The sequence below is a fragment of the Porites lutea genome, chromosome 8, assembly GCF_958299795.1.
Source record: "Porites lutea chromosome 8, jaPorLute2.1, whole genome shotgun sequence".
NCBI classification, from domain to species: Eukaryota; Metazoa; Cnidaria; class Anthozoa; order Scleractinia; family Poritidae; genus Porites; species Porites lutea.
The window spans coordinates 22,171,974-22,198,160 of NC_133208.1; the positions used below are offsets into that span (position 1 = coordinate 22,171,974).

The 26,187-nt window shown below is 38.8% G+C and overlaps 2 protein-coding genes across 2 annotated transcripts in view; both read left to right on the top strand.

Moving 5' to 3' along the window:
- Positions 1–7,317, top strand: part of LOC140946628 (uncharacterized) — a 26,981-nt gene extending 19,664 nt beyond the window's left edge. Inside the window, exon 7 of the mRNA XM_073395741.1 lies at positions 6,848–7,317. Coding sequence (XP_073251842.1) covers positions 6,848–7,215 — 368 coding nt within the window. The 3' untranslated portion in view covers positions 7,216–7,317. The remainder of the gene's footprint in view (positions 1–6,847) is intronic.
- Positions 1–26,187, top strand: part of LOC140947021 (uncharacterized) — a 151,927-nt gene that overhangs the window by 73,982 nt on the left and 51,758 nt on the right. The window lies entirely within an intron of this gene.

The window sequence follows — 26,187 nt, forward strand, 5'->3', positions numbered from 1 at the left end:
TATGCGAACGTTTATTCTAATCAGTTCACGACTGGATAGCCCATTCCAGCTATTGCAGTGCAGTACGGTGCCCAACAATAACAAAAAAATAAATATGTAAATTACTCATCACATGTTAGGCGATTACTGTCTCGTGTGAATGTAACTGGATTATTACGCCGACTTCAGGTTAACATTCAGGTCTTCAAAATAATTAAATAAACATGGCGACGTCTTTAAAAACAGGCTTTGCCCAAATTTTCTCTTGCTGCCCAAAAAATCTGACTTGCCCAAAATCTGGGGGGGCTGCAGCCCCCCTCGCCCCCCGGCCCGTACGCCTATGCTCCTCCTCGATCTGCATAATCAGATTCTTCACATCATACTCAGCCTCATTCAAGAATTGTTCAATTTATGTAAGGGTTATCGGCCTGAAGCGTGGTGTTATGTGATTTAATCCTCTCGTGCGTTGCCCGAGGGCTGCGCCCTCGGGCAACGCACGAGGGGATTAAATCACATAACCACGAGCTGAAGGCCGATAAATGGCTTATTTTTACATTGGAGAGGATTCCTCAAGGGATGCAAAAATACATTGACGAAAAATGTCTCTATTGTTCATCATTCTTTTGTTTTTTAACACTTCATGCTGGCACTGGTGGGATTCACAAGCTTCTCGGCTTTTTAATTATGTTAGTTTCTCAAAGTTGCATTTCGAATTAGTTGTTCGTAGTGAATGCTAGAAACACCCGAAAGAGCCTAGCAGTGTCGAGCGATTCAGATCTATCAGAAGTAGAGCCGTTTATTACTCAAACTAAAGCAGCTTTAATGGCGGTACTGGAATTGAGCTTTCGGAAAACAATTTTGACTCTTCATTTGCGGGTATAGACAACGAGCAAGCAGTTGACAATTTCAATTTTCGCACCAAGGATCTTTCGACCGACCTGCATGTTTACAGGTAAAGAAGATTCCGGGCGAGGGTTCACTACTGTAACTGACAAGGAAATTCAGTCGAGGAATGAAGCAAGAATACCACAAAACACAAAGAGGCCAACTACCTGTCTTCATGGAGTACACGAGTTTGGGATGACTGGTTAAAGAACGGAACACCTTACCATGACAGCGACACTTTCGTGGAACCGTGGAATTTTAAAGACGCTGTTCAGTTTCAGACTGTCGTTCTGGCTGTGGAAATCGATGAACCAACAACTAAGAAAATCCGTGAATGTGGCGCAAAAGAAACGCAGCTCAGTTTAATTTTAGGAATTAGGAATAAGGAATTAATTAGGAATAGTGTCGTGCTTAATATTTAAAATAAACATTTGTAAATTTGTTTTTTTATGAAAAGCTAATTCAAATGCGAGGGGATTATGAATATGCAAGGGATAAGTCACTTATCCCCCCCCCCCCCCCGCATATTAATACACAATCCCCTCGCATTTTAATTAGCTGTTCATTAGCCCCGCTCTTCCCTTCAAACAATCAAAGCCGCACCCAGCTTTTCAGACAGTTGATTTGGGGGTTATGTAATATATTCCCCCCGAAAAGAACAAAGGAATCCGAGCTTATGTAAAAATAAGAAATATTTGTGACTCAATAAGGTTCTCAATCGAAGAGGAAAACTTTGAACTTGTTTCCGCCATGTTAAGGCGAGGAGTCGAAAAATCATCCACATTGATCACGTGGAGCGAACCATTACATTATTCACGATATATGCACTATTACTTTCAATCCGGAGAATTGATTTCTCTAATTTTGCCGATTAACTGCGAATGCGATCAACTTAAAACGTCGAGACCCAAATGTTGTCTAACGAAAAGTTCGGAAATAGATCCTCAGAGAATGTTCCCCTAAATCTTAATGTGCTAGTTAAGTATCTTAACTTTTTCTTTTAGTATCTTGTGTTTGGATTTTATTTTTATTCATTCATGGTAACCTTCAAAAGAAATTCAGTTGACTACATCCGCTTTCATTTCCCTTACGGTGTATTTTATTTCGCTCTTCCTTCCCTTTACCCTTATTTATTAATTCTGTTTCAATTTGTTTTATGACCTTTTATCAAAAACGCCAAACGAAGATAAATGCGACTTCAATCAGTAATGTATTCGTAGCGTGCACAAGTCACTTTTCTTTTTTTTTACATTAGGAGCTTTTACAATAGAGAGCCACCACAGGAACGAGAACGTCATAAAAATCATTATTTTAGATTAGCAACTTTGTCCGTTTATCATGCTTTTCAATAATGAGAAACCTCCTTCAAAACTTATCAATGTTCAGTAGGGGTGTCGTCCAATGGACTTCAATCACTCACTTGGGACGGGGGTTGGGGGCGGCTTTTAATTCGGTCTGAGGTCTGAGGAAAAATACGAGTTAAAATGTCTGAAACCTTTAATGTAAATACTAATAAACATAAAATGTTATCAACTACGGTCATCTTAATTTGCAACAAAATTACACACTATTTGCAAAAACTTATTCACAAAAATGTCGAAGTTTTTTAACTGAGAAATCACCGGACTAATCCTAGCCTGCAGTGCAGGCGTTTTCTTTGAGCGCGCAATTTGCTCGCGAAAGCGCCTTGTTGAAACTTCCCGAAGAGAGGAGGAAATGGGGCGAGTCAAAGGGAGCAGGGAGGGGGCGATGAGAGAGAAGAGAAAACGCCTGCCCGAAAACACTGTGAAAATGAGAAACACCCTCTAATAATAAGACGCGCGTGACCGCTCTTCCAGAAATGAGTAGCCGACAATAACAAAACAACCAAACAGTCGCTCCAGTTCAAAGACTCGCATTGTCTTAAGAACAACAAGGTGTGTTTTTATCTTGACTGAGTCGCAATGCAATTCTCCACAGCTGATGAAGCTTCAGTTTAAGCTGCAATTCATTCTTCTAAATTCATTTCTGTAAATCGCTATCCATGAGAGTTTAACATCCTGCAAAGAATTTAAAAAACTAACGAGCTGGGCCCAGCGTGATACAACATTGCAGGAAAACATCACATTCTCGGACTAGAAAGAAAATCGCTTAGTTATTCAGATCCTGAGGCTCTTTGGACAAAAATAAAGAACCTAACAGTCTCATTTGGCGACAAAAAGAGCTGTACGCTTCAAAAGAGGTCAAAGAAAACGCTCTTGCATTAGAGGGCATATCATGAAGACCAGAAATTCAAAAACCACAGAAAATCAATAAGCGTGTCATGACCTCTCAGTGTGAAACAAGCGGCTAAAATCACATTTGCTCAGTCAAAACATAGAACACTCCAGAGCATAATCTACTGGCCAGAGAAAAAAAACGTATTGCAAAAAAGCAGCATTTTGGCATGAGGTGAAACTGGTGTAGATTTTAGTACTGCGAGCAAATCTTGTCCTGATGACCAGTTTAGAAATCGCTTTGACTTTCTCATTGCGTAATACACGCGACATTCCCAGCCGCTCCAATTCCAAACGAAATAAACAATATAGACTTACAGTTAATTGACAGGCATCAATCTACTTCCCTATGCCGCACCAATCAGGAGCTCCGTTTGCCAGCGTACGGAGTTTCCCAAAAGAACAATGATATCGGGCAGGGGTATTTTTTTTCTCCCCTCCCCCTTCCCCCTTTCCTTCTTTCGCTCTCGCACCTACCGCAAGGGTTACTATTTCTACTCTCCCCAATCTTCCACTGTCATAAAATCAAAGATGGCGGCTACAACAACATTACGAACACGAACAGGGTTTCGCCCACCCAAAATACGCCTGCAATGCAGGCTAGACTAATCCAATTATACGACTGTTTATTCATCGAGCCAAGAATAAGTTGGTGAAGTGAGAAGCAAACAATTCTTACATGTACCAGTCAGTGACCGGTTTGCAATTCCGCAAAACTTAATTTATATCAATTCCCATTATGTCACGTCGCATCCCAGTTAGATGAAGTGACACTCTCTTCGAACGTTTTTCCCTTTTGTACTATTCAGAATAACTGTGGAAATTTCTTTAATTTGGATAGCCGTTTTGCGAAGTCAGGTAGACGCTTAGAGCCTGTTTACATGGAGGTGGGGGTCCCCAGGTAGGTGAGGTGACCCGCTTAAGTAGGGTAACCCGCCTGTCCACACAATCTCTCATACGGTTACCCGCACCTATCATGTAAACTCGATCGAATTAAAATGAGAGATTATATGGACAGGCGGGTTAATCACCTACACGTGAACAGGTCTTTAAAATGTGTACTTGAAGTTGTACAATGTATTTGCATAATTATATCTGACCAACCTTTGTTATTTTGGCTGCTTTTGTGTTCCCATTTTATTAATTTTTTTTTAGTTAAAAAGAGAAAACCGTTATTTGGCAATCCTATTACAATGAAATATTAAGTAATAGTAATAGTTCAATCATCCGACCCCATAAAATGGCTTTTCAGCCAACTTTACAATTGCAGTTTGATAATTAAAAGCATAATTATTAACTTTACAATATGTGAAATTTATTGGGAAAAAAATGAAATAAGGAAATGACTCTTCCATGGCTTCTTCACTTCAGCCTTAAGCTGCTCGAGATTCTCTATATTACCTGAAGATTCTACAAAGTCATTCCAGAGGCGGACTGCTCATGGCCGCTGACCGGCAGTGAATCTAAAGGAAGGCATGTCTAACTTGTTTCTTTTTCCGATATTACGAGAGTGCGCATCGACCATTTTCTTAATCCTGTTACAGATAAGGGGCTTGGACAAGTTCCTTAACATGTGTTGAGGTGGCTGAACACAGTGTGTGGGCTGTCATTGGTAACTCGCGTGACGGTGAAACATGGTGGCGAAAAATCAATGGTATACGGAAGACTACTTCTCAAAATCTACTCATTAAAATTTTGTGACATTTGGCAGAACTTTTACGTTTATCGTGTTTTAAATAATGAGAACTTTAAAATGGAAGTTGAACTGACAAATTTTGTGACACATTTAATAATTACAGTTCGATTAAATTATTGATTATCTAAAAACCTGTCTGTTAAAATTTGGTCAAATAAGTTTAAAATAGTAATGATTAATAATAGCAAGCTGTGTGCAAGTTTATACGAAAATCTAATGAGCAAATTTTATGTAAACTGAGCAAAAGTGAAATTTTAAGGTTGTGTTTAATCGTTCATGTTGCCATGGAAACTACAAAAGTGTCAAATTTTACCTATCTATCAAAATGTTTCATCAGTATATTTTTCACTTGCCAAGTTTCAGCTTGTGAGCTGTAACCTTTCTCGTGCCATGATATGGAAAATGACATATACTCACAAACTGCCAAAATTGTGTTCAGCCACCTTAAATAAACTCGAATTTTTTTTAAGGCTTGTCAAAAAACGCAAGACACGCGTTTTATCACTGGTCAAAAAATCTTGCGCTTATTACTCTCGAATGTTAAACCAGTGATAAAACACTGCTGTTCGTGTTTTAAACATTACTAAACACGGAAGGGCTTACAGACTAAAAACGATTGTTTTTCTTTTTTCCTACATTGAGATACATTCGCCTTAGAATTAAACACCAAAAAACACTCACCAACATATGACAATCAACTTCAACGAAATGGGATAAGAGTGATAAAAATTAATTTGAAACAGCTTGAATACAATTTGTTTGTGGCGTTTTCGCTCCATGCCGTCGCAGTGGTGGTTGCTTAATATGCTCCTTATATGGAAAAAGATCGTGACTGATAGGGAGATCGGGTATGCCAAATATGGAGAATATGGACTCTACGCCTCCGACTGAGTTTAATAAACTCTGGAGGGGTTAAACTGTAACGTCACTGAAATTCGCAGTAGGCTGCGAGATTAAAACCGTACCATTTGAAGAGAAAGCATCATGCCGCTAGCACGCAAGCTCAGAACGAAAAAGCTTTAGAGGCGTTTGTTATTTTGCGCTTTTCAGCCTGATCATTACGATAGCAAGCTTCAAGCGTATCTGACACTTGCGCGAGCTTGTTTTTATAAAGGAAATATAGAAGGAGAAAATAAAATTGCATGAAATTGCGGGCAATGAAAAAATCAAACAGGAATAGTTCACTTCCTTGGCTTTTCGAAGCAGTCAGTGTTCCTACCTTTCTTCCTCTTTGTCTGCCATAGTCGTTATATCAATACAACGTGTGTCCTGGACGTTTTTTCGGAGAGCTCACTTATTACGGCCATCAGGATGATACGGACACCAAGGCATTTCCTCTAATTGTCCGTATTAACCACTGTTACTGTAGTTTCTTTTTAAAGAGTGATTTTTTTCACTCATCCTTTTTTTCAAACATTTGTTATAGTGAAAAGCGAATTGACGCCAGATAATAACATTGTCAAATTCTCTACTAGATTCACTCGCCTCGGGCTCGTGTTACAGTGGATCCACATCACTTTGACAATGTTATGATGCAATTTTATCATCAATAAGAGGACAAACGATAAAGAAATTAGGGTCGATGTGATGAATTGAATAAAATTATTATCTAATCTACTATTTCCCTACTTCATGGTATGTAGCAGAGATCACTCATCCATTTGCAGGCGCAGATCGAGGCAGCTTAAGAATGCCTACAGATATATTTGTCTCCCTTTCCCATGTTATTACCTAAACTTGACTGTATATCTACCAGTGTGTGAAAGTCTGTAACCAATCCTCAATTACTTGTATGCAGACAGAGATCGCGACAGTGGGGCAGGTGTTAGAGGACGTGAAAATTACCCGCTTTGAATCTGTTTATGTACAGTAGATAAAACTTTACGAAACCAGTTAAACCACAAGAAAAACTAAAATATTAAATAATTTTCTAGCTTTTTAAAAGTTAAATTAATTCTTATGATAATAAATAATAATAATAATAATAATAATAATAATAATAATAATTATGTTTTATTATTTTCTATATCAGAATGTCAGAATTACGGAAGTCTTAACAGCAGTGACAGAAAGATTACGTACATTACTAACTACCGTTATTGTGACAATAAAATCGGACCTGGTTGGTTTCGTTTTGAGGGCTCAGCAGGCATAAGAATTCCAACTTCATGTCCACCTACACGCAGATGTGGCACAAATGCTCCCGGATGGATGAACGGTGGACACCCCACAGTAGCAGACGGTCAGGTCACCAGGACGGTGTGTTTTCACTGGACTGCAGGCTGCTGTGAATGGTCAACAAATATCAAAGTGAGAAATTGTGGTTCATATTATGTGTACTATCTCCATAGTACACCAAATAATGGCTATTGCTATCTCCGCTACTGTGGGACAGACTAGTATTGAAGGAACTGTCAAGTTCCTCTTTAACAAAAGGAAGAGACTTAACGTTGTTGTGGTACACCAGCTGGTTGTAGTCTCCGTTATTGTGGTACTAATTAGACACAAAGGCAAAAGAAGTATTGACATATTCTATTCTTTCACTAAGGTAAGCAATATAAAAAAGACTGCACTTGACTTTAATATCTGTATCTCTATAACTTAAGAAAAGGGGGAAAAACTACATGGTAGCACAACGTACTACTCGCGTTAGCAAGCAAGGACAGTTTTCTTGAAACTAATATGAGGATAAAAGTACTTTTAAGCCTTTTTGAAGATCAAGTAACAAAATAAATAATATTAATAGAACTTACCAGGAAGTCAAACTAATAAATTAAATAACCATACAATAATACATTAAATTAGCAATGCAGTTGTCACTTGTTCTGTTATTATGCCTGTTAGGTAGGTCAGTCATTGGGCTGCTACTTGGTTGACAATTTTTAAGTCCGAATTTTTCTATCGATTGTCATCTCTCTGATTTGTACCAGACGTTCAATGTCACTGTTCAGACAAGGGCTGCCGTTTCGTTGGCGTCACGTTTAGTTTTGACAATTTTTTTTCTTCTTCTTCATAGTTTTACAATTGTCCAACAATTTTTCGCTTTCCATCTTTCACGCGAGCTTTGCTTCTTTTTGTGGGGCTTCAGCCACAGTTGTGTGGCTTGTGGATTATTTTTGTCGCCCCATTTTTTATTCAGTAGGTTAATCGGTTTACATATATCGATGTGTTGTGATTCTGTTAGCTTTGATTTCATTAAACCTGCCACAACCGTGGCCAGATTTATCCAACACCGTTATTTGTTTATATTTTAATTCTGTTTCTTATGGGAAAGTAAGCAATGCAACCGGAAATGCAAGCAGAGCTCGTGCAGAGTTGGGCCTTGTTTTGAAAACATGCCTTGATATAAATAATATTAATAGAACTTACCAGGAAGTCAAACTAATAAATTAAATAACCATACAATAATACATTAAATCAGCAATGCAGTTGTCACTTGTCACGATGATCAGAAATATGCAGTTGTTAAATAAACTACGATGAACAGATGCTTTAACTTAAAAGATGTGCTGTTACTTAGCTTGTTTTAATATAGGTACAGGGATGCACTCTATAAAACTGAACATGATAAAATCGGAAACGAAATGCATAACGATCATGGGTAAAGTCAACTCTCTTCTCGCGCACACGCCGGCAATAGTCAAACAGCAGCTAAATTCCCTTCCTACTGCAGACTCTTACATTGCTTACTAACAAGGACACTAACTCGCGGTCCCGATGGGAACTGCACTATGTTGTGGCAATTTTTGGATTAGCATTGGAGTTGCTTTGAGAATTAAACATGCAGTTTAGTAAAATACCTGTCACATCCGTTTGTTTTTATTGAGTATGACAATAGGCTATTTGCACGTTGGCTTCATTATACTCAGTACCAGAATCCTCTAAATCCCGGATCACATATAAAGCGTTCTACCGATTCAGCTAAATGCAGGGCAGATGATAGAGTTATACTGTGTGAATCAAGTGTGCAAGTGGCACTTGTGCGAAGGACGCGAAATGTCAATCGTATACTTGTGCGTGCTAAGTTGAGAAACCCAACGAATCGACTCTAGAGAGAAAATTGAGATTAACTTCGACCTAAAGAAAACATTTTCCACCCCAGCAAGACAGGCTGTCTTGTTAAGACGAGGCTCCTCAATAGGTTTTACGGGATACGAGATTTCCCTTATTTGAAGCTCGGGATTCGGGATTTAAAAGCAAAATCAGGGCGAGATTAGGGATTGACGGTATGCGCAGGAGGTGGGTTGCCAAAAATAACCCTCGGAATTACGGGAGTGAAGAAACCTATTAGGGACCGTCTAAGAATGGACAGCTTGCTTTCTCCGGGTCTCCATTACAGATCTCCCGTCGTTAGCCGTTTTGGAAAACTTCATCTCAACTCACATCTTTCTTGGCCACTTTCCAGTACTGGCCTCCTGCCATATAAAAACACCGAGTTAGCTCAAGCAGCTGTTATACAGCTGGGCCGAGTTGTTCAAAGCTGGGTTAAGGTAACCCAGGGTTAGTGCAAAATCTGAAATCAGATTTGAAAGCTTAAAAAGCATATTCATTTAAATTCTTTTTATCTACAATATGATGATTGGATGATCTTAAAAGAATAGAGAAAATGCTTCTGAAAAAAAGGAAAAGAAACCCGGATTAAAATTTAACCTCGGGTTAGCGCTATTCGGCCTCCGAACAACTGGGCCCAGGATTTTAGTCGACTCGCTGTGTTATACTAAATACCCTTCAGACCTTTCCCGGCCTTACCTTATTGATATCTCCCCGAGAGCCATCTTCATTGCTAATAACGCTGCGCAAATAAATAAGGTCATCAATGAATTCCAGTTTCGCCGAGCATCTGGTGTGAGAGCATCGACTTGTCGCCCCATATAAGGTAATACAAAACAGTCTTGGATTCTGGATTCCACGCCGTGGATTCCGGATTCCAAAGCCCAGGATCCCGAATTCCCTCATCAAAGTTTCCAAGATTCCAGATTCAACAGGCAAAACAAGGAGCCTAGGTGGCGTTCATATGAGTTTTAGGTCACTATAATGTGATTTGAGAAGAGTGTCACTAGTTCCTGCTATCAATTTTTATATTTAATCGAAAACAGCTATTTTGCCACTGTATAAATCCTTCTACTCGTATCCTTCTATTGGTTCACCTACTCGGTTAGTTCTACTTAGGTGTCCCAAACTCTGCACAATGAACCTAAAATTTAAATAATTTATTTTCCTTTTTGTCACAATCTTTTTATTGTTATATTTAAAAGCACTGAATTGTAAATAGTATTAATATTCTATGTGAGGTAAATAAAAATTGACTTGACTTGATTGACTTGATCGTGACTTGATGAATTTATTAAATAGTGATGTCAATTATCCAACGACTGTTTCCTGCCTTTCTGCGACCTAAACTTTAGTCCAAAAATAATTATATCCATTTTAGACAAATCAGTGCTTTACTTCTCCCTTAACGCATCAGAATAATTATTTTAAGAGAACACAATGGAACTATTTTTTTTTTAAGAAAGGAAATATTACTTTTAATTAGTTAAAGTAAGATGTCGAGAGGGCAACACGTCCTGCTTGTCCTCTGCGCCACAGAAACTCCAGCATGCTTCTTCAGGCATTCGAAGTACACTATGTGTTTTACTCACTGCTCTTAACCAACACATTTCATAAACTAATGATAATTATTGACATTTGCCTACGCTAAATTGCAAGTTTCGTTGTATTAGGAAGAAAGAATGATATCGGGTGGGATGCACATGAAAGAAACTACTTTAAAGGAAATTACGCTCCCTAGTTTAACAGTATGCGTACTGAATCCACCAAAGATTATGGCCTAGAGGTAACGTGAGTATTTTGTTGTTGTTGTTGTTGTTCTTTACACCAGCCAGTTTTAAATCTGAAAACTGTAAATAATATCACTGCCAAGAGCTCAGGGTTGTTTGCTTGCGAGAATTCTGTAGCAAGTGAAAGTGTTTGTTTTACCCGGCAGGTTAACTAATAGCAGTGTGTAATAGCGCTGCTGCTTGGACAGAATCAGAAGATAAAAGTCAATTTCGCGGAATTAAACTGGATTGCCCTTTAATCTGCCCCCTCCTGGGCACATAATTGTACACTGTTTACGAGCCATTTTTTACGACACCTGAAGGAGGATAATAAGGTTATCCCTATATTAAGATCGCTCCTTACATGCAACCCACCCAGCCCAGGAAATGTTGGCCACACCATCGGGGTCTACGTCCCCTACTCTTTTCGAACGCTGGTGGGTTCTTTTACGTCCCGGCAAGAACCAGATAAGTGAAAGTGCTGCGCGATGATACCAACAATTTTTCGTCCTTATCCGAGAAGACTAGAAAGTCTAACCGTTAGCGGATGTCATAACAAAGGCAGCACTTTCTTCTCAGATATTTAAAGACCCTGAGTTGTTGGTCCCGCCGGGTTTTGAACTCGCGACCTCCCGCACGGCAGACCGGCGCCTCCCAATTGAGCTAACCAGGAGGCAACTTTGAACCACGTCCTTGGACTCTTGGACGACAGGAGCGAAGTGTAAGAAGGTCGATTTTCCTCAAGTTAGTTTAGCAGAGTATAGTTGAAGGGTGTTATTCTTCTTAAGAGGCTAAATTACTGACTCAGTTGTCATTTGAGTTGAAGTTCGCTTATCCATTATATGCAATTTTATGCATAAAAATTGAGTTTAATCTGATATTGAACACAGACCACTGTAAATTCCTGTTTCACTGGGTACTGTTTCACTATTCCCAGTGAAAAAGTATTCAGGAGAGCCAAACAGGAATACTTTATTCCAGGAGCCTATCATCCTGCTCATCCTGTTTTAAGATCGTGGCCATCCTTTTTGCTGGAAGAGTTTTTTAAAATCGACCAAAAATATCACTAATGTCCCTAGGCAACCTTAAAGACCACTTAGTGAACACTGTGTTCAACAATTACATAAGTATAGAGCAAAAGTCTCTCATCAGCTTAACTTATCCACGCAACAGCAATTTTTTTTTGTTCAGTAAAATGGACAAAATTAATGTTATTGATAGTTCAATTGTTAATGAAATATTTACATACTCTTTTCAAACATTTTTCTAAGCCACTTGGCTTATCCATGATTTCCTATTCCCTTCCTTTATGGTAATTAATAACTAATAGAGGTCACTCATCCATTTGCAGACGTTGTTTGGGGCAAGTCCTATTGCTGATAGGAGTCATCCAGACTAGCTAGAAAAAATTGTTCCATAGAAATGACGTCAAAATGTTGAAAAACTCAAGTGGAACGACGAGAAGCAGGCAAGTTGTTTCAATACAAAGTTTTGAAGATTTTGACGTCATTTCTATGGTCGATGAGAATTCAGACCCTAAAAAATTGTTGTCGATGTGTTTTAACAATAACATCGGCACTTTTTTACGTCCATTTCCTTTGAAGGTTCTATATACTAGGAAAACCGCGAGTGCAAGAAAGAGATTAAAACCAATATGCGCCATAATCACGTCATTTCCATAGTCTGTACTCGTATCGAAAATAGCTCTTGACCAATTAGCGCGGGAGAAGTCTCTCAGTTATTGTAATTTTAAAACAGTTTTCTCGGTGACCTCAGTGATCATAAATATACACTGAGTTCAATAATGGAGGTAATGCAAGCCAACTAGGATGGAAAACATGAGGAGTTTAAAATTTGAAATTGATCTGCACAGGGACGCATTCAGTAAAATTGTAAAGATAAATGTATTATTTAACAAATAGATTCCATGTTGCCCTGTGTCTGTTCAGTAATAGATCAAAGATGACGTCAAAATGTGGTAAAAACAAAGAAGTGGCACATTTGAGCCGCAGGCGAGTGTGTGACTGATGATTTTTACCATTTGACTGCATGTTCGACGATTTTGTGCTAGTTTAGGCATTTTTTAAGTCTCAAACGTTACTTTCTGTCAGTACGTCTTCTTTCCTTCTTTATCTTACTTATATTATTCAGTCTCTTTCAAAAGTTATTCAACGCCTTCCCTTATTTAAAGCAAGATAGTCGCGAAAATGTTAAAAAATTAAAATTTAAAATTGATCTGCACAGGGACGCGTTTAGTAAAATTGTAAACACAAGATAATTGCCCCCGCAGGGATTTCGCCCAGCACTCTAGTAACTCGCGCGTATATTAACGAAAGTACTTACAGTTGAAATAAGCAGTCATACAGTCAATATAGAAAAATTCTCGATTTGCTTGAACAGGGGCCGCGAGGAATCGGGTAGGTAATGATGACGTTTCTATTGTTTGCGCCCGCAAGTACGAAATGATTAGGATGACGTAAAGACAGAACATCCCCAAGGGACTACTTAGGTAGATTTTGTGACATTTATTGTGCAGTCATACTTCGACACTCTTTTGCGTTACGTGTTATCAGTGACATTCTGTGGAGCAGTTGTTTCAGTGAAAGCTATGGACCAAAATTTTAACGACACTCGTCAGAAGAAGTTATAAGGTGCGTATAACTGTGTATATATAAACACTTGGAGAGTTTGCCAGACACGAGTTCACAAATCTTTTAGTGGAAACCTTGCCAGACATTCTTTCTCTCTCTTTGACCGGAATAAGACTCAGCCCCAAACAAGCAAGACGAGTGAACAACGGCTAGCTTCTCACTAGCAGAACGATAGACGATTACAGAAATTCGCCGACAATCAAATTCTGTGCTGACTTATTCTCAGTGCTCACAGATGTCCTTCCGCTATAAAGTTTAAAATAAGACTAGAATGGGCAAGTGTGAATTGATCAAACGTCCTTTTAATTTCTAAGGCTTCCTTTCCGGCAAATAAAATGAATTGAATGTAAATAGTGAAAGAAAAATAGCGAAAAATTCAACTTCTAATTAAATCTTTTCTTTTGGTTTAGAATTAACTATTCCAGAAACTGAGAATGTTTTGATCAAAGCTGTGCAAATCGACCAGAAACTGTACATGGAACCTTGCGTTTCCTGTATTTATCTCACCTATTGTATGGAATATGTGTGCAAATCTTCCTTATGAATCGGTATATTTCAAAGAGCTACACAACGAGCAAAAATGCTATTGACCGACAATATACAGAGCGGGGGCAGCTGTAGTGTCAACTATTACAAGTATTTAACAAATAGATTCCATGTTGCCGTTAGTCTGTTCAGTAATAGATCAAAGATGACGTCAAAATGTGGTAAAAATAAAGAAGTGGCACAATGGAGCCGCAGGCGAGTGTGTGACTGATGATTTTTACCGTTTGACTGTTCGAAGATTTGTGTTAGTTTAGGCATTTTTTAAGTCCCAAAAGGTTACTTTTCGTCATTACGTCTTCTTTCCTTCTTTATCTTACTTATATTATACGGATTCTTTCAAACGTTATTCAACGCCTTCCCTTATTTAAAGCAGGATAGTCGCGAAAACATTTTCCAAAACTGCGAGTCTCTCGTAGCCGATGACACATGATGGCAACTGTCGTGAAGATTTATTGCACTTTGCAGGCATTTTCAAGTTCTCAAGAACTGTTTTTGTTTCCTTTGTTCCCATTTATCTTCTTTGTAAATAGCTCCTCTTAATTTTTTTCTTAAAGTCTTTCACTTGCGTAATTCAAAATAATCTCACAAACAATTTCAAAACCGCGCGCCATGAACAAAACAAAGAAAACAAGTTTCTCGTGATGTCACCCATGTCTCTGTACTCTCATAGATCATGGGCAACGACCAATCACAGCGCGCGTAGCATTCACATTATTGTATAAAACAAAATACGTTTATAGTCAACTCTTGGCATTGCGGTCACCTCACCGTTACAGACCTTTGTTTGACTGAATAAAAAAATCCCGTTATTATGGACTATCGCTATAAGGACACTATTGCGGTCACGAGGGAATACGCAATAACTAGGAATTAACTATACAAGGTTAAGGACCAAACCATTTTTTTATTAGGACAGGAATTCCATTATGTCTATACTATACTGGATAGCTTGTCATGTTGACATGAAAATACTCCGGGCTTCTAGAGCAATTTTTAATTGAGTGTTGAAAGTAATCCAGGATTGAATTGGTTTTGCTTTACTGTGTGTTTGATTGGTCTAGAAAACTCGCGCCACCCTCTCCGCCAATCAGATGTAAACTAAAACCAATCGCTCCTTGGTCACTCGCGTTTTCCCGCGCTACAGGCCGGTTACACGCGTTTACTTCGAGTTGCCATTGGCTCCCTCTGATAATTTCCTTTACTCTGATTGGCCGTTGTGATTACTTTGGTTTTGGTTTTCGACACTCAATTGAAAAGCGCTCTATGAACAATGTTCACACTGACTGCCACGAAGAGTGAAATACAAAAAAACCTATCCGATATCTGACGATCCACTTTTAAGATCCGTGCGGCGCAGGACAGTTTGCTGCTATACAGAATCCGCTCGCTCTACATTACCGTCTCTATGTGTGAACAGAAGCCCTATCCGATATGGCTTTCGTGCCGGCACAAAAGCTATCTGGTATACTGTAGACCACCCTGCCAGCAGAGGTTTTTTGCTTGCTCGATTTTGGTGTACTCGAGAAAGGGTTGATTTCCAGTGTGGCGTAATTTTTACGTGCATAAAATTTACGTACGCCAATAAAATATAGGTAATGCGTGAAAGGTCGCTCGCAAGCGTAAAAGTTGAATCTCGCTCGATTTCTCGTTTTAGCTCAGCACTTTCTATCTTACCTCTATTTTATTTACGTGATTAAAATTTACGTGCGTTAACGTGCGTAGCCAAAAACGCGTCAGTGGAAATCAACCTAAAGACTCTGAATGAACCGAGTGAGATATTTGTTAAGTATGCGCGGCATGTTGCTAGGATATAGTTTTGAGCCCAGGCCTAAAAGCCGTGTGCTTTCTACAGCGGGCTTGGTTATGACTATTGGTTTATCAACGGATGCTCGCACTCGAAAAAAACCAGTTTGACGAGATAGAACAAGATTTTAAGACTAGTCCAGAGAATTGGGCTGCGGCGACTTCAAAGGTTTGACGTGATTCAGGTAGAGCCTCCTTTTCTCCTCACTCAAAAAGACAAAAAAAAGGTCCCGCTCGCAGAGTCACTGTAGACATTAGAGACAGACAAAATTTAGCCAAAAAATATGAAGGTCATCTTCAGAATAACAAACCACGTCATCAAGTCTTTGATATAATCAGCTCTTGGCAATTGTAAAAATGACCGAGTTTTTAATTTCTTCTGGTTGTATGAAAACTACTGAATGAATAAAATATCGAATGCAAAATTTTCTTTTTCTTTTTTTAGTTGGCAGTCCTCTTGCAGCTCCTACGCTTAAACCCCCCAAAGTAAACAGCGTCATGGAAATTTCTTGGATTTAAGTAAGTTGTACAACGACACCATGAAACATATTGCACTGGAAATTTGAGTCAAAAGAATTATATTTGTAAGCCAGCCAAAAGGCAATTGCAGCAAAAAGAACATGCAAACGATGAACAACTAATGCTTGTGCCCGCGTGTCTAACAATGTATGTGAAGCATTGCCTTAACGGCTCATTGCACTGTTCATCCAAAATCATTTAACATTGTTGAATGATTCTTGATTGGAAAAGTTTCACTTCATTCGAACTTGAACCAACATCGTCCAACGCCGTCCAATAAGGAGTTTAAACCGGTGTCGCATTCGCGGTGCATCCCACGATCGATTTTGGATGAAGTTTGAAGAAGATATTGAACCCTTTAATACTGATGGGCTGTCAGTTTTTTAAGGTATCAGCCACCCTTCAGGACAGTCCGCGCGCGGATCGCTGTAGAGTTAGTTGTTTTTATAAAAACCTCTATAAACCATATATTTTTTAAAAGCTTAATAATTCCAGATTATGGATTTGAACTAACAAAAACGATTTACTTAAATGTGTTTCGAAATTGGAACGCTTTGTGTAAAAGTACACGTCTCTATAAATCATGTTCCACTCCCGTCGGAAATAAACGGAAGAAAACAATTAACACCGCATTCGCTTCTCAACACGTTCCACTAAAAAACCGTGTCTCAGATTTTTGACAAGTGCGTTTGTTTTTCTTTTATTAGCAAATGAAGTTGGGGAAGGCAATTAGTCAACACTCTCTGTGTAAAAAAAGCTCTAGCTTTAAAATAAAAAGGAGTATTAAAATTCGCAGACATGGTTTTGTAGAAGAGATATATGGCATCACCCTGGCCAAATTTTAGCCAAATTGATTGAAAGGCTGCCTAATTGGAGTTCAAAACGTACGAGTCGATCAGCAAAATTTGCGTTCGGAGATAAAATAGAAAATACATTTTTGGCGGCATCCTACCTGGAATGAGATTATAACACCTAAATGTTTATTCTGATTGATATCAGAGAGGGATCAATTTTCTCTAACAATAGGACTTTGACAGGTAACATGTAACAGGAACAAACTTTTTATTGCTAACCCCTTTCGACGCCTGCTACGCAGGCTATGCTATCAACATCTTCAAGTGAACAGTTTAATTCTCCGTTGGAAAACTTCCACTCTTTTACACCACGAGAAGCACGGTTTAATTCTTTCTCGAGCGCCAAGCCAAAGGAAACTAAAAAACTTTGAAGCCGCCGAATGCCCACCACCGATTGCTCGAAGGCCAAGAACTGAGGCCCGGTTTTTTCAAACGCTCTGCTCTTCTCGGAAGAATTAAAAACAGAATTTGTCTTGTGCGACGGCCAGCTTTCATTCTCGCACTGGATTCTCCAGGTAGAACCAAGTCCATGCTTAGTCGCTACATTTTCCATGACTTGGACTCTTCCCTGGCAAAATCGACAAGATACAGATTCGTCCAGTTTCTCAAGCAGCTTTTCGTTCAATACGATAGCTCGACCGCTTATTGTTTTCCACGTTCCATCAGCAGTGGGGTCGATGAGCTTAATTGGCTTTCTTCATCTGGTTGTTCAAGCTGGATTTTGGAGCGGCTTGCACTCTCAGCAACTGCAGCATTTTGGCTTTTCTGAATATCCAACTCCTCGAGCCACTTCTCTTGCTGATGAAATGAGCCTTTGTCGCTCTCTGCCAATTTTGCGGCCCATTCTTTGTCAAACTCGCTCCTCGATTTCTTTTTCGTTCTCGGTTTCGATGACGAAAACGGACACGACCTTTTCTTTTTTTTGGCGGCATTTTCACCGAAACAAACGCTAAATATCCACGGAGAATACTAAAGGCTATAAACAACGCGAAGACAATTCGCACGTGTTGTGTCGAAGCACGCACTCGGTATCACGTTACTAGTTCACAGGCAAGTTAATTGATATATGACACGGGTATGACAGATCTTGTTAACGATCAATTAAGATAATTAACGAGAAAAAATCTTTTACCCCCGATATCTTTCGACAGAAATAATATTTGCTTCTGATTTTTTTTTTTAAAAGAAAGCTCTCACGCATATCTATTTGAAAACGTTGAAACCTCAAATATGGAAAAATGGCAATTTTAAGGGTGGCTGATACCTTAATTATGAATAATGCATTTTAGGCCGCAAAGAAGCAAACCTTTATTTCAGCAAAAATGAAAAGTGATAACACCTCTTAATGCTTAAGTTAACGCCAAAATGCCAAAACAAATTTGACGGTTGGTTTTTTAGCATCCTTTTCCTACCCGTGTCTTCTGAACCATGAGAAAAAAAATAAGCTTAGCTCATTCTCTCTTGGCGTCGATCGTTTTCGCCGAACACGAGAATATACTGCGAGATAATAATAACATACTGCATGTACTGCAGACATAGAGACTCCTACGTGAGTATAGCCTGAATTTAGCTAATGGATATTGACAAGGACTCTTAAAAATAAACATCCTAATTATACAAGTGCAAACAAAACACAATAACAATATACTTTGGTGCTTTTACCGCAGTAAAATATCGCACTCCATAATTTACACGCACTTTTCCGTTAAGTATAAACATAGCCTGCATAACAAGAGCCAGAACAATGGACTGGTAATAGCCGCTTTACTTTTCTCCTTCCCTTGTCTCACGCTTCGCCCAAAATGCGGCGTTCTCCTAGCTTGGCTCATAAAGCGCCTGTTTTGCAGGCTAGTATAAACACGGCCCAGAATCTGGAATAACTTGTTATTGGACACGTCCCTTTTTTCCCCTTTTTTTCTGCGGTAAAAAACCAACCGTCACTGTGATGAACAATGAACATTCAATCAAAGAGAACTTGATTACGCAATTAAGCTTAGTTTTGTTTTGATTTAAATAAGATACGTTTCTGTTCTGTTTCATTTATCGAGTTTTTACGCCCCTATTTTCTTGTACTATTGTTCACAGTTTGAATCAATTACGTAGCTAACCATTCCTGTTTTCTAACCGGTTTTACAACTGTACACGTGAATTGTACCCTTATCAGAGAACGCCCCTTAAGTTTTTGTGGAGTTGGAGTTAGGAGATCTACGGAGCAACATCGGAGTTTTCAGAGCAGTTTTATCTTTTTCGGAGTTACGTAACGTCGGAGTTTCTCTAGCCCTTAAGACAGGATCAGACGTAAGTTTCAGCTTATTGTATTTAGTTTTCGTTTTCCTTTCAATTCTGCTTCTTTTGTAATTAGTCTTAGCCCCTTTTTTGATCTTGTACATTGTAATTTCCCCTTTTAGTTTTCACCGCATGTGTACAATAATTCAGACGAGTTGGTGATCGTATTAAATGCTGTTGAGTCAACTTGTGCTGTTAAATTCTATACTGTGGTTGACACTTCCCGATCTCCAGTGCACAACATCCCGTGTCCGCTGCAGTGGGTACGCGACAGTCACAAAGAATAACAAAAAGCACAATGTACTGAGGAAAAAAAAAGCCTAGAAAAGTACCTAGAAAAAATTATTCCACGATTAAGAAAAATAATGAAAAGGTTTCTATTTTAAGAAACTGTTTTACCTGAATATTTTTTTGTTTTAAACACTCGTTTAATTTGTTTAAAACATAACTGACCCTGGCTGGCAATGCCTTACAAAAGACTTTGGTCCACTTACAGTTGTAGATTTGAATTTTTTTCATTTCATATGTTTACTGTTTTAACTTTAAAAAGTTAGTTATTGAGGTGCTTTTTACGCAGTTTTTCATTTAACCTAGGCGTTAAGCAGAAAACCTTATGTTGCTGTTAATTAATGTTATATTTAGTTGATACTCGAAGATTGTTAAACGATAGAATATTATAATTATCTGAAGTTAGCACTTTTTTGCAGTTACGGTTATATTTTTCAAATTGGATTAGTCACCGTTAAGCAAAAGGTTGAATTAAGTAACCTAAAAAGATTACGTTACTGGAACTCGAGGGACCGAAAACGTTTATCTTGCGACCCTGATAGGATATGAAAAGAGAGATTTTTTCCGGTTTTAGCCTTCCGTCTACACGTCAAACACTCTGTCTTCAAAAATATCCGGATATGTAAGGAAGAGACCTGAAACGTTGCCTAAAAAGTTATTGCCACACGTTTTTTTCAACTCGTTTTTGCTGTAAAGCACTCTTCTAAAATTTTTTCAATGGATATTGACAAGGACAATAAACAACCTAATTATACAAGTGCAAACAAAACACAATAACAATATACTTTGGTGCTTTTACCGCAGTAAAATATTGCATTCAATAATTTGCAAGCATTTCTCCCTTTAGTATAAACATAGCCTGCATTATATGAGCCAGAACAATGGACTGGCAACAACCGCTTTATTTTTCTCCTGCCCTCGTCTCACGCTTCGCCCAAAATGCGGCGTTCTCCTAGCTTGGCTCATAAAGCGCCTGTTTTGCAGGCTAGTATAAACACGGCCCAGAATCTGGAATAACTTGTTATTGGACACGTCCCCTTTTTCCCCTTTTTTCCTGCGGTACAAAAGCAACCGTCACAAAGAATAACAAACAGCACAATATAATGAAAAAAAAAGCCTAATTTGCATGTTTGTTCACTTAAGTCGGAGATGGGATAAAATGATTGCTTGTATTGCATGATCGCTATACTCACAATGGTTTCTGACATATGTATTACGTGCCGAATGATTTGTGGGGAAACAACTCATAAGAATGCAAAAGGAATTGTCACAAGAGAAAGAAAAAATAGTAATAAATCACCAAAATGCTCCCCCTTAAAAATATGAAGTTGACAGGTGACATCATACGCGTAATCAATGCTCTGCGGTTTTCAAAGGGAGTAAATTAAATATCGACAAAGTGATGTTTTAAATATAAGTGATTGACGCAGGATGGTTCCTGTTAATTAGCTGCTTAGTGGCATCGAAGCAACAGAATATGGTCTAACAAAGACAAGAGAAATTCATTGGTAAGAGAAACTTGTTTTAAAGGTTTTGAAAGATTATTGTTTAATTTACCAGTTCTGGTAATTAAAGGCATCTAATGTGATTAGTTTAACCTGTAAAAGGACACTGAAAACTCTTTCTACTTTATTTTCCTGCGTTCTGCAAAAACCTTTAAATGTTTGAAAGATACGTTTGCCTAAACGGACAAATAAATAAGCCTTTAGCGGTACCTAGAAAATATTATTTCCAGACTATTTCCACCAAAAGGTTAAATTAAGTAACCTAAAAAAAGATTACGTTACTGGAACTCGAGGGACCGAAAACGTTTATCTTGCGACCCTGATAGGATATTCAAAGGGAGATTTTTTCCGGTTTTTGCCTTCCGTCTACACGTCAAACTCTCTGTCTTCAAAAATATCCGGATATGTGAGAAAGAGACCTGAAACATTGCCTAAAAAGTTGTTGCCACACGTTTTTTTCAACTCGTTTTTGCTGTAAAGCACTCCTATAAAATCTTTCAGATTTAACGTACTGTTAAGAGTTTTTGACAAAGAAGTTATAAAAACACGTATATTCCACGAATCAATTACAAAAAGGGATACTTAGGAAAGATTACTCTGGAATGCTTTGTAGCTTTGAAGAGCAAAAATATTTTTTTACTATGGAAGATGAAAGAAGTGGGGAAGAGACTAAAAGACGAGAAGTCTTATTTGTTACAAAAACGGAAAATATTGGACCTGACAGGAACATGTAGCTTATCTTTGAAAAACATCTTCCCTTCCCCGGGGCCGCGACCATTCCATGATAGTCACATTTATGATTTGAATAAAAATAATAAATAATAAAGATTTAGTGGTGGCTCATCCACATAGTGGTTGTTCATGTACCCGATTCTATAACAAATTGATGGGAATTTGAAAAACAGTTGACTTCTTTTTAGGACAGGAACATTCGGAATGTCAGAAGAAAAACGTTTCGGAGCAACCTAAGGGTGAGAACCGACAAAAAAACTCAGTTCACAAAAGACATCACCCCTGGATTCGAACAATCCAGGCCACATTAGTGGGACTTGAATGCTCTCCAAATAACTCAGTCACTCTTAAAACGCAGCCTTATTGTGAAAATGAGTTTATTTTCAGGACACTAAAACAATCATTTTAATTTTAAATGGCCTATTACCGTTCTTAAATAGTATTGCAAGTGAAATAAAGGAAACAGGATAAGCTCCCCTCAACCTTTAGTGAGGAGTCCAATTCTTAGCTAGGGCAACGTAAAGTAGTTAGAAGAAGTTAGAAGCGTTTACCACTGTGTTCATAAAAATTGGGCGACACACATGATAAGGAAAAAACGGGATGGAGATGAACGTCTGAGCTATGAAAACCTGAAAGCTTGGTTTAAAACATGGTCACAGTTTTGGTAAGTGTAATCGACGAGATAGATACCACTGTTTTTTTTTTTTTTTGAACCTTTATTTTTGTCGCACCAAGCTTATCCTGTAGGTAATTATCCATGCCCGCGAAATTCGAACTTTGAAACTGAAGGAAAGCCATTTCGAATGAAACTCTAACGTCTCGGGTTGCATTTAGGACCATTTAGCCTTATCTTCAGCATCCCCGTCAATCGGACGCTTTCTTGTCGTTCTGACAAGATAAACGTTGTTTTCAGTTTTATCCAAATTTACCGAGCAATCGAAATTAAAAAAAAAAAAAAAACAAAAAAAAAAACCTTTTGTTCAGTCTTTTCTTATTTGGACGGTTATAATATTATTTAAACGGCAAGAAAAGGAGATAAAAACGAACTGATAAATTTAAAAATGTGTAAATTAAGATTCAAATTAAGTCTAATAAAAATATTGCGCCCCTCCATGAATTTTCAAAGGTGTGACAATGAGGAAGCTATGTCGTATATCAGTTCTTCTCGTCTTGGGTCAACTACTCTACAAAACAGTGACTCAGCAATGCGGATCCGAGGTATCCATCTTCGGCTGGATGTTACGGAGACATATCTACAACACGATGTTTGCAGAACTCCCGCATACATGCGTACAAGTTTGTCGGGAAGACGATCGATGCCAAAGCTTTAACTGGGTGATCTCTCTCCTCAAGTGCGAGTTTAGTAACAGAACTAAGGAAGCCAGACCTGAGGATTTCATTTCAGATCCAGACAGATTTTACTACAAACGTGATAGGAACAGAGGTGAAAAACAGTTTTCAATTCATTGTAAATAAATGTGATACCTGATCAATGCGGATTAAGGTCGAAGCAATCATGTCTCTAATCAGTTGAGTCAAATCTGGACGACCATAAACGTATCAACTTTTTCCTAAAATAATAACCCAATCAAATGCAACTGTCGCAATAAAAGTGTACCGAATGGTGCATACTGTCCAATTACTTGGGCGCCGACATACTAGGGCAACAGATCAGATATCCAATCAGTTTGGAGTATTATGTTATTTTAAAAGCTGTGATGAAGCTGCTTTCCCTGAAGTATGATTTGGTCTGATTTAACTAACTGACTGTCTATCAAATAATAAACGAAATTATACGTCTTCTTTCAGTACCCTTAGGTTCTATTCCTGGACTACCGGCTGAAACCTGTTTAGAAATAAAGAAGAGTGAAGGTCATGCAATCAGTCGAAAGTATTGGTTTTCTTCCATTAAAACTGGCACGTCTGTTCTTGCTTACTGTGATATGACAACTGAAGGTGAGTTTTAGCTTTTAAAGGTAAGCTATGGATGAGCTATGGAGAAAAAGGGAAGACTGCATGAGAATGTTTTTGATATGAAGAGAATGAGTTAATAACTTAATCTTGAAAAGAATAATACTCTTCGACGCATTTTCGATTTTGCGATAGACTATTAAATTTCCTGTAAAGAGAACGGTTAAACTGTGAACGGATTTTAGTGCACGTCTAAACCGTCGTTCAGTTCTGCAAATTTAATTTAATGTCGCAGATTAACGTTTTGCTATTATTTCCGGTGCTTTCTGCCTAAACTACTGAAAAAATACTAATTGTTTTGTTTCTGATGTACTGGGGGTGGAGCGGAAATTCTTCGATCAGTCGCAGATGCAAGATCTACCTTTCATGAATACAATAGAGCACATTCTATGCTCATCCAGTCAAAAGCATGGTCGTAAGAAAAAGGCGTTCATTTGGCCGGCCAAGGTCTTTGTGTCGAATCAATGGTTAATCTTGGGTGGAGAATGTTAGAAGTTGCACTTATACGGGTATACTTGCGTTAACAATGTGAACATTCGTTTGCAAACGTGAGTCCAATCTGTAGTTGTTCCTTAACATTTATTAGGTATTTTCATTTCTTTTCTCATTTAACGAGAAATGCAGAAAAACAATTGAAGCAACAATAAATGGCATAATCCAGCCTCGTTCCCAGCCGTCCTCTGCGATTTCGGATGTGACGTCACCTGTCAAGCTTGTCGGGAAAATTCGCTGCGGACGTCCTTGCGCTATGGCGCTCGGTTCCAAACCTCCTCTGATCACTCGGATAGCGCAAACTGGCTTGGGTACGAGGCTGGTATAAATCAAGTTTTCTCGCATACATCTAGACTAGAATCTAAGCTTTTAATAGTTTGCGATCTTGTCCAGTTAACATGCTAACACATAACGTTAGCCTGACAGCAATGGGAGAGCTTGCTCGCAGGGTACTCGACATCCAACTCTTAATTTTATGATTCAGATGTCGACGAATGTACTTCTTCTGTCCCTCTCTGTCACGTCAATGCAACTTGCACCAACAATGATGGATCTTACATCTGTACTTGCAAGAATGGATTTTCTGGTGACGGGAAAACTTGCAAAGGTAGGAAAAGTTGTTTCCCAGATCAATTTTTGATGAAAATTTGACCAGGATTTGGATTCTTTTGCGACACCAAAAGAACATTCGATCTCCATCGCCCCATGTAAGGAAATCTGGAATCCAGAATACAGCTCAAGGAATCCGAAATCCCACTGACGATTGGAATTCAGAATCCAGATTCCACTGACAAAGACTGGAATCCAGTAACTAGAATCCGGAATGCACGGCGTGGAATCCAAAATCCAAGATTGTCTTGGATTCCCTTACATGGAGCGATTCTTCAAGTTAAATCCTAAATTTCAATGGCAGAATTTGCTTTTGCACGCCTTGAATTACCTCAAGTGTGAGGAGTTTGTAGGTAACTCTTCTATGGCTATGCAAGGCTATGTGCGGCCATACATGGCTATGCAGGGCATGGTACGGTCTTGTAAGGATATGTGGAGCTTATGTAGGGCTATGCACGGCTATGCATGACCATGCACGGCTATGTACGGCTATGCACCAGGGCCACCCAACGAGAATATAGTTAAAAAACACTTAAGCATAGCATTGTTAAACGTATTTTAGTATTTAAACGGTAGATATAGGCATATTTTTATCCCCTAAAAATTTTTCATCTGTTCAGATTTCTTAGTTGAAAGTCTAGTGATCCGAAACTCTTAGGGATTAAAACTCGCCTTTTCGAAACTTTCAGCCCAAAAAAAGGCTCCAGAAAATTCTAGGTGCCCTTTTTAGGGTAAAACTCCGTTACAAATTGGCAATTATACCATTTTTTAGATGTTCGAAAATCCTAGGAGAGGCAGGAAAGCAAGAAATTTTACAACAAATGTTCCGCAAATTCTAGATCTCAAATCGTTTTCCGAACAGATATTTTCCGAACATTGACGTTGGGTGCCCCTGATGCACGGCTATGCAGGGCTATGTAGGGCTTATGGACAGCACGTACGGCTATGTACGGCCATACATGGCCGTGCACGCTATGGAACGACTGTATAAGGCTAGGTAGAGCTTATGTACGGTTATGTACGGCTATGTAGGGCTATGCACGGCTATGAACGGCATGGTACGGCTATGCAGGGCTCTGTACGGCTATGAAAGGCTATTTAGGGCTTATGTACGGCTATGCACTGCTATGTAAAGCCATGCATAGCTATGCACGGATATGTACGGCCATGCTTGGCTATGCACGGCATGTTACGGCTGTGTAACGCGATGTAGAGCTTATGTACGGCCATGCACGGCTATTCACGGCTATGCACGGTTTTGTTCGGCTATATGTAGGGCTATGCGCGGCTTTGCACG